We start from the raw sequence: 9,446 nt of genomic DNA on the forward strand, positions 1-9,446 counted from the left end.
AAAAAAAAAAAAAAAAAAAAGTAAAAACAGGTGTTAAGGGGTAGGTGTGAGAGAACTGTAAGTGGTTTGCTTTTATCAGAAGAGAGTGTGTTTGGGAAGTGGTTAGATATGAGACTGAAGACGTACTTTAGATGCCATACTAGAGGTATTTAGATCCCACTGTGAACCATGGTCTAAAAAGCATGATTAAAAATATGAAAATAGTCAGTTACTGCTTCATATAGAAAGGAAAAGATGGCCCCCATCAATTTTCACAAATGGCAGACATCTTTAGTAAGTAACAGTACCCCTAAAATGGATTAGAAAAAAATCCCAATCCTGTCTTCAACCTCATCCTCACCCCTTGCAAACATCACCATTGCAAAATAGCGTCAGTCACAAATGGCACAAAGGGAGTAAGTTAGTGATCTTTGGACAAAAACACAAGAATCCTGATTCCCAGATTTCTCATTCTCCTTTGCAAGTGGTATTATCTGGACTTATAAGCAGTTCAAATAAGAAAAACTAAGGAATTCTGATAACTATTCATATCACTCAGGGAAAGCAGTAAGAATCTGTTACGACTTCATGTCTCCAATTGTTCCAATCACAGTTTCTAATACAGAAATGAAACTGCTCAGTATCTCAGTCCTTGTCTCACTTTGTTTCACAGAGATCTGCATTTTTGAGTTCTCAGGCTCCAACAGCAGCTCTGTTAGGAACAGACAACCAGTAGCATCCTGAGCACTGAGGTAGGCTTTCCATGGCTGAGCCCCAACCCTGCTTATTGCAATGGTCTGAATGTTCACTACTTGTAGAGCCATCTGGAGGGTGTCAGGATGAATTTCTCCCTGCCAAGGCAACACCTGCTGATGAACAACTTGGAGGCTACGCCAGGTTTTCTCAAAATATTCAGCAGTAAGCTGGCAATTGGGGATTAGCATGAGGGCTTCAGTATCAGGGAGTTCTTGTACTCTCTCCTTGTTCTCTTCAGAAATCAGGTGTCCTAAAAGAGTCAGAGAGCTTGCATAAGAGATGCTCTTAACCTGTATGAGTTATATTTTTAATTTACATTCCTAAGAGTATAAACTGTGGTTTCTTTTTTTTTAATGTGTAGCTTCTTTTTTTAAAAATAAATTTTATTTTATACAATGTGACTTCTGTCTTTGGATAAATAGCTTAAATAACCAATGATGAACTTCTTTCTGGTTCATAAAGCCTTCAAATTCAGCTAACAGTTGAGATTTGTTTTAGAAAGGGTACTCTATTTCCTACCACTCACTTCAAAAGATAAAGATTTGGGCTGGGGATTTAGCTCAGTGATTCTGCCACCTACCTCATAAGTACATGGGCCCAAGTTCAATCCCCGGTACCAAAAAAAAAAAAAGATAAAGTTTTATCATGACAAGGTGCAAGATAAAAACTGTTTTTACCTGATGGAACAAAGGATGCAGTATGAGGAAGCTCTGGGCCACAATGCTCTGTTCTCTGGCATTTAAATATAGTTGCCCAATGGGCTTTGCCATACACTGGCACCAGCGTATTAAAGTCTGAAGCCCAGCTATTCACAGGTCTTTCCGGTTGATCCTCCAAAAGTCTGAGAGAAGGATCTGATTTAGGACTGCACAGGATCCGCTTAACTTCATCAATGCCAAGTAAAAGGAGGCGGTAATAGAAGAGACCTCGGTCCCGTACAGCCATATCCTTTTCTTCCTCTGTGATAAAACAGACTGAGTTAATTAAAACAAAAACACTCTCCTCCTACCTTGTGCTAACCATAGGAGGAAAAAAGAATGAAGGAGAGAGGAGATCTAGCAAGTATTAACATTTTCTTCTCAGATCTCACACACGATTCCCCAACTAATGAAGGCTGTGAGAAACTGTACCACGGGTATGGCAAGCGCTACTTCCTTCTGAAAAACCTACCTATGCAGTAATATAACAGGCGCCCCAGCATGTCTTGGCACTCAGCAGGGCGTGAGAGGAACAGGCGCAGCAGGGCAGTGAGGAGCTCCATCTTAACAGCAGGAAACGTTTCTGACTTCACATTTTCTACAAAGTCCTCTAAAACATAAGGAGCATTGGGAATTCTTTCTCCATGGATTCCAAGTAGCCAAATAAGTGCCTGTTTCCCCTAGGAATGGAAGAACAGAAACAGGTGCTCAAACCTTGGCTGCCCAAAATAGGAGACAGTAAAAAAGAACTGGTCTTGCTTTGCCCCTAGTGCCAGCAGGAAAGATATAATCCCTTTTTCTTTCTTTCTTTTCTTTTTTTTTTTTTTTGGTACTGGGTACTGGGTATCGAACTCAGGACCTTGTGCTTGCAAGGCAGGCAGCAGAATCACTGAGCTAAATCTCTGGACCAGGAAAGATACAATCTTTTATTTATTTCAACTGGCATTGTGCTACCCCCTCCCAATAACACTGTCTACAACAACTGGGAGTGAAGTTCTAATGCTCAAGAGGAAACTCAAAACATTCATAACTTATGCTAAGTAAGCAATATATAAGCCTTTTCAACTTTGGGGCCTCTGGCACAATTTGGGGTTTAATTTTTCAGCAGAAGCTACTGAATGAATTTCTCTAAACCTTTCATGAACGCAGTTATTATTCTAGACTATACATTGAAGTCATCTGTGAGGTGTTTTAAAAATGTTAAGTTGATACCTTAATATTTAATTGAGCAGATTTTAGATGAAACCCAAATTTTTAAAAAACTTGCACAAACAATTCTCATTATAACTGAAAACTCCATGATCTCATCTCTGACTCAAAATAGTTTAGTAGGCCAATGGCATCAAATAATTTAACATAAAAACCACACATACATCCTGTTTTTATAATTTACATGCCATTTACATTCAAAAGAGAATCCAAGGTGCAATCAATCATTAAGTCTCCGCTTCAGGCACAAGACACAAAGGAAAATTAGTCTATTTCAGAAGGCCAGGTCCTAAGCATTCCCTCTGTGCCTGGAAGTACAAGAGATTTATATTCTACCTCACTGTCTTGAATGTTCTCCTCACAGCCGGGCAGGGCCTGACACACAGCTTCAGTACACTGAGGACACAACCAAACCAGGTCTCGGAAAGTCTGCACCACCACTACAATGCAGCCCAAGATACAAGAGTACAGGATTAGAGCCTCCATGCAGGAAAGAATCTTAAGAAGAATCATGCATTCAGACTAGATTTCCATACAACAGGCTTTGGTGAGAGGTCACTGATTACCTGAGAAATGTTTGGGATGTGTAGGAATTTTTTTCATGAATGTTAACTATTACCAGATTGACATGGACATAAATGAGCTAACAATATATGAAAAAGTACTTTGTAAAATACAAAGCTATATGCAATATAGGATAGTGTTGCTCTTGAATGATACTCAGAAGACAGTATAAATGAGCTACCAGGAATGGGAATGTATCGAGGTAACTTAGGTGTCTCAGGTACAAAATTCAATTTAAAGGGTGTCAACTGCATGAAACTAACAGTGAATTGTAGGGACTGTTCTTCCCTCACCCAAGTTGTAGATCCAGAATCAATCCTAAATAAACTGTCACAAAGAGAAAAAAAAAAAAAGAAAGAAAAGCAGGGGCATAAAGATGGGGAAATAGCAAGTACAGTCATCCTGTACCTTTGTTATCTATAGTATAGCCCATCAACTCATGAGAGCCTGAAGACTTTATCCTATTATATCTATGTATCTTATATTTCTCTGGAAGCATCAGATGATAATGCAAAGAAACCTCTATATTATTCACTGAACAAAAAATTTGTGAGCAACTACACTATAGGCCAGGCATCTAACAACAACGAAAATCCTAGAAAGATATCCATTACCCGTGGTAATATGCTCTTGTCGGAGCCCTAGCAACTCAGTGAGAATCTGTACGCATTGATCTGTGTAAGTCCTGGCAATGCCACCTACAGAGGAAGGAAAGGTAAAGAACTGTTAAGTCACATACTAGCACTTCATTTGAAATTCACTTCCTATTAGTCAAAGACGAAGACAATCAGAAAAACCTAAAATAAAACAAAACAAAACCACTCCCTATTTGATAAAGTAAGAATCTAAGCTTGCTGTAAAGGGAATTTTGGTTAACAAAAATCTATTTTTTGAAGTTGAACACTAGAAAACTGAAATTCATAGAAAAAGAATTTCCCATAAAACAAAGTATTTACAAGCCAGATCTGAGGCACCCTTTCTATCGCACACCCATACAGAAATATCCCTGCTAGGGAAACTTGACAGTAGTCTCTCAACCCCAAGGATTTCTCTTCTCCTCTCTCCTCTCTCTTCTCTGCCCTTAATAATCACTCTTCATTTCGAACATAAGTGTTCTTCCTCCTTGAAGCCCTGAAAACAACTCCCCAGCTGCTTTATTTTTTAGTCACTCCAGTCTTTCAAGTTCCGGACAGAGTAGTATAATAGTCTCTAAGATTTTGTAAGTATTCTGTGTTGGTCTAAAGTCAACACTGTATAAAGGCCATGACAGAAGCTCAATAAGTGGCTGGTGAATTGACATAGGACTTTGAGTCAGGACATCTGGGTTCTAGGACCAATTCAGAAACTATATGATCTTTTGACAATTTAATAACCTTTCTTGTGCCTACATTTGTCTTCAAAATGAAGTTACTAAGCCAAGTATAGTGGCACATGCCTGTAATTCCAGCACTCGGGGCTGAGGCAGGAGGATTGTTGAAAATTCAATATAGTGAGACCTTGTCTCAAAAACAAAACGAAACAAACAATCCAAAATGCAGTTAATAACATCTGTCCACTATTCCTGACTGCCTCACATGACTATGGTAAAATAACGTATAAGACAGCATTTGAGAGAGAAGATAACATAAGACGATATAAATTTTAAGTACTATAGTCTGAGTTATCCTGTATTCTCTATCTTGGAAAAGATAAACAACAACAAAAATCTCCTTTCCCCCTTGCTCGCAATCTTTGTTATATGATATTTTATCTCTGAAGCAAGATTCCTTTTCTTTTGCCTTCTATGGTTCCTCTGCTTATAGTTTTCCAGCTGTATCATCTAGGCACCCAGGAAGGAAAAGTAGTTGATACATACCAATGGCAAAGATGGCAGCCTGTGCAAAGTCAACAGACACATCAGTGCAGTATCCTTGAAGCTCCTCAAGCACCTGCTGCACGTTCTCATCGTTCACCAGCTCACACAGTACCTCCACCTTCTGTAGCTTGATATAGTGGGGTTCCCAGTAGGAGCAAAAAAACTTTTTGTAGTGGCTGCTAAAGTGACCCGGCAGACTATGTAAGATCTGGCGCACATGACAAAGGGCAACAAAACAGAGCTCCCTGCTCTCAGAAGAACAGGCAGCAAGCAAAGGTCCTTTGACTCTCACAAGTACATCAGTTTGTACATGGGGGAACTTTTTTGCCAAAATCAGAAAGAGTTTGGTGGCTCCTATCACTACACCTGGGCTGCTACTCTTGAGAAAACTATCCAACAGATTAAGGATATCAAATAGTTCCTCCTCACTGCGGGGTTGGTAGCGGAGCAGATAATTCAACACTTCAGCCTGACCCCATTGGTTCAGTTTCGACATCCTATCCAAGAAAGAAAAGAAAAGCACTATTTTACCAACAAAATTTGAACCATCTCCATGCTACTGCCATGTGCCAGGCAGCTGTTGTTCTTCATAATAGACAAGAATTATTAAAAATAGAAAACACTATAACCAAATCATTCTTTTTATATACTACTTAAAGTCAACACAAACTAGCCTTTAAATTCCAAGATAGGTTTACATATGACCAGTATACAACTGCATCCAGATTCTCTACATTTTAAGAAACCATACATGGCTTAACTAATGACTGCAGGTGAACAGCCTACCCCTGCAGGATGTTTCTGCCATCTCTATATATCAAAAGAAAAGAAACTTGCCAGGGGTTTAGCTCAGCAGCACAGTGCCTGACTGGCAAGCACAAGGTCCTTAGTTTGATCCCTGATACCAAAAAAACAAAACAAAACAAAAAAACTCAAAGCAAATAAAAGACATTCTCTTAGTAAAATGTAAGGAAGTTAACAATTATGATTAACTGTCTTTTATACCCTACCCAAGCTATCCAAGACTCCTTAATTCAACATGTCAACAAGACACAGAGAGATCATAATACAGAGATCATAATAAAAAGAGCACTCAGGCAAATCCAAACCGATTTAAGAGATGGTGAGCGATGGGCTTATTGATGACAACACCTCCTTCGTGTTTCAGAATTTCCTCTAGAGACCTTAAGCAGTTCACAACCACAATTGGATCTTGGTCCCGCAGTAAACTGTATAACTCATTTACCAGAGCACCATCTATAAAGAAGAACACAAAAATAAAGAAAAATAAAGATCTCAGATAAAGAAAAGCTTCAGAGTTACAGGTATAGAGTCAGAGAAATAGCCCAGGGGCAAGCAAAGCTAAGTTCTCCGCTATAAAAGTAATAAAGGTGATAACAAAGTGCAAGACACAGAGTAAGGGGGAGACAAATATAAAGGAACTGAAATTACAAACAAAAAAATGGAAAGAAATTTAAAAAGAAAAAAGTACAAAGTAAAACTCTACCATCTCCAGGCTGTTCTCAGTAGCTAATGAAAAGAATCTTACTTGGGCCCCAAAGAAAGAACTTCTCTTAGAAAATATCAAGTCTAGCATCCTACTCAGAGACATTCAAAGGGAAGCCACATTATTATTTTCTACCAAAGCTACATCTTTTCCAAAGCCAGATACATAAGGAAGGCATGAATAAGTACTGACCATGGTGGATTACCCTAAACTCACCCACTTCAGAGTCTCCATGAAGGTTATGCATTTTGGCACAGCCAAGGACGGCCACCCTCCTGACATACGAAGCCTTATCCCGCAGACCGTTGAGAACAGGCTGTTGGATGTACTCCTGCACACCAGGCATCCTAGGCAACAGATCCTGAAGTCAGTGAGATCCTGAAATACTAGCTTTGAAAAATTAAGCTCCTCTCCATATAACAAGAGTGTTTAGCAGAGGTGTGAATGCACACCTTTCAGATCACAAGGAATTGGAAAAATCCTCTACTGAAAGCCATCATTTCACTTTTCACGTGAAATAACACTGCACAGGCAGTGAAAACTGATATAGTAATAAGTGTTTAAAAATCTTTAACCAAAGCCAAGGTCTATTTTATCAAGAGTGAAAATAGAAGATTTTCTTTAATAAAACCGTGAGGGAGAGGATGAAAAAGGGATGTAAAAGAAATTAAGCTATCTTATACACATATACCAATTCCCCACGATGAATGTAATCATTATGTATTACAAACATATACTAAAATAAAAATCACAAAAAAAACCCCTCAAAACAATATGATGTAATTTATGAAGCCAAAGTAATGGCTGAAAACCTGAGTTGAGGGCACAAAAGAATCTTCCTTAATATTAAGGAGCTCAAATAAATTGTCATCAGCAGAAACCTTCCCCATGGCCTTCTGAATTCATCAGCCACTGAACACCAGGCAGGGCAGAAAGTGCTCACCTGAGGCTACACATGCTTCGCAGTGCCAGGCCTCGCACCATTGGGTTGGGGTCCGAGCAGTCTTTGCACAGTGTATTGATGGCCAGGAGAGCTAGGTCTGGTTTCAGGGGTGCATATGTGCACATGTACAGATAAACCAACTTCTTCTGAACAATATCTACAGTGGCACTGGCCTTCACCATTTCCATGAAAACACAAGACATGTCCAAACCCTGAGTCATATGCCTGAAACCAAAATACATTGCAAGAAGAAATAAAGTAAAAAATCTTCAACCTACAACAGAAGGAACTGTGCTTATAACATGCTCTAGTTATCCAGGTAGATTGTGATCTCTCAGAAGAATGCAACTGGGTCTATCTTATTTATTACAGGACACAGTACTTCACAACAAGAGCACACAATAAATGCTGTTATTCTACTTGTTCAAAACTTGTTGACTCCTCAGTAGGACCCAATGCAATTCACATTTTACATTCCAGGGACATGCTCTCGGGACAAAATCTCCAAGAACATACAGTCCCAGACCTCTAGGAACTCAAGCTTAATTAAGGAGCTAGAGAAGAACACCATGAATTACAATACACTAGATAAGTATTTAAACAGAAGTAACGTATAAGATATAGAGGAGATCCAAAAGGGCTGCTGATACCACATATAGTAGTAATACTTTCGTTGAACGATAAGGAAGCTTACTAGGCAGATGTGATAGTTAATAATGTATGCTATGAGGCAGGTAGACATGAGCAAGAACAGAACATTCTTTGGAGAATCTACAGGTAGCTGAATTAACAGTGTGGTCCTCAGGTGAATGGTAAGAAGTTACAACAGCATTTTGTAGATCACTGTTTCTCAAATTGTTTTGGTATTTGTTAAGGTACAGATTCCTGTGTTCTATCTCACCCTACTGAAATCAGAATCAATTTCTGAGTGGCAAAAACCCAAACAAATAAATAAACAAAGATCTTTTGTGCATACTAAAGTCTGCACTAGAGCTGTAAGAGCGAGTTGTATGTTCAGATTTATAATGGAAAAATTTGAAATGAATTCCAGAGGCAAGGTGACCTACTAGTAAATTGGCTTTGGTAATGAACCAAAACAACAAAAGTGCCAATAAAAAAAGAGAGGCTATTTAGAATTATTCATGCCATCTGACATGAGAAGTGAAGGATCAGGTGTCAAGGTTGACTGGTATGCTTGCTTAGTAGGCTGGCTGGTGACATTTCGAGACACAAACATACGGGGAAGAGGTTTGGGGAGTAGGGAAAAATACTAGTGCTATTTTTGCCATACCTTTGATGAACTATCGAAGTGAAAATGCCAAGTGGGATATGTGAGTCTGAAGCTACAAATGGAGATCTGTACCAGACAATACAGATTCAGGAGTCAGCAGTGTGTGTAATAGTTCGAGCTCGTGACATAAAGGAAACCACTCAGATGACTAAAAGATTCCACAAGAGAGACTAAGATAGCATTCCAGAGAAGCAGGATAAGACCTGTGTGAAAGTTCATTTACTGTTTCGGGCTGAAGAGCTACTGGAAAATGCAAGGTGGGCTGGGGACTGGGGGCTAGGTGGGAGTTGGGACGCTGACAGGCAGGCGATACCTAATCACTCGCTGGATGACATTCCGGTAGCGCAGCCTGTCAGCCTGAATGTGGGGGTTACACAGAGCCTTCTTCAGTTCCTTCACCACGTCCTCCGAGCCAAGGTAGGGCATCTTCTCCAACAGTCACGGGGCAGTTCGCACAGATCCCTAGATAACTTGTAGGCTCTTTCTAGCCAGAGGTGGGAGCCTGAGTAAAGGAAATGTGGGTCAGCGAAAAGACTAAAGGCCAGATTTCACTCCAGCCTGGTTTCCCTCAGGACAGGGCCGGAACCTATTCGCGCCGACACCCACACTTCAACCCCCCCCCCCAGTTCCCCCAAAGCCCTTCA

General features: G+C 39.8%; 2 protein-coding genes across 4 annotated transcripts in view; one reads left to right on the top strand and one right to left on the bottom strand.

The window, feature by feature from the left end:
• Ap4b1 (adaptor related protein complex 4 subunit beta 1) overlaps positions 1–9,421 on the bottom strand; it is a 13,206-nt gene extending 3,785 nt beyond the window's left edge. Inside the window, exons 1-10 of one of the 3 annotated variants that reach the window (XM_010631246.2) lie at positions 9,116–9,421; positions 7,512–7,736; positions 6,785–6,915; positions 6,171–6,318; positions 5,062–5,558; positions 3,821–3,904; positions 2,979–3,082; positions 1,906–2,113; positions 1,413–1,694; positions 8–985 (exon numbers count right to left, since the gene is read on the bottom strand). In XM_010631246.2, coding sequence (XP_010629548.1) covers positions 558–985; positions 1,413–1,694; positions 1,906–2,113; positions 2,979–3,082; positions 3,821–3,904; positions 5,062–5,558; positions 6,171–6,318; positions 6,785–6,915; positions 7,512–7,736; positions 9,116–9,228 — 2,220 coding nt within the window. In that variant the 5' untranslated portion in view covers positions 9,229–9,421 and the 3' untranslated portion in view covers positions 8–557. Of the gene's footprint in view, positions 1–7; positions 986–1,412; positions 1,695–1,905; positions 2,114–2,978; positions 3,083–3,820; positions 3,905–5,061; positions 5,559–6,170; positions 6,319–6,784; positions 6,916–7,511; positions 7,737–8,802; positions 8,963–9,115 lie in introns of those variants that run through there. The other 2 variants (XM_033758388.1, XM_033758389.1) reach the window with 2 other exon arrangements.
• The window catches only part of Dclre1b (DNA cross-link repair 1B), an 8,076-nt gene continuing 7,621 nt past the window's right edge, over positions 8,992–9,446 (top strand). The window contains exon 1 of the mRNA XM_010631248.3: positions 8,992–9,059. The gene's annotated coding sequence lies outside the window, so the exon portion shown is untranslated. The remainder of the gene's footprint in view (positions 9,060–9,446) is intronic.

The sequence above is a fragment of the Fukomys damarensis genome, unplaced genomic scaffold, assembly GCF_012274545.1.
Source record: "Fukomys damarensis isolate Sample0158 unplaced genomic scaffold, DMR_v1.0_HiC HiC_scaffold_33, whole genome shotgun sequence".
Taxonomy (NCBI): Eukaryota; Metazoa; Chordata; class Mammalia; order Rodentia; family Bathyergidae; genus Fukomys; species Fukomys damarensis.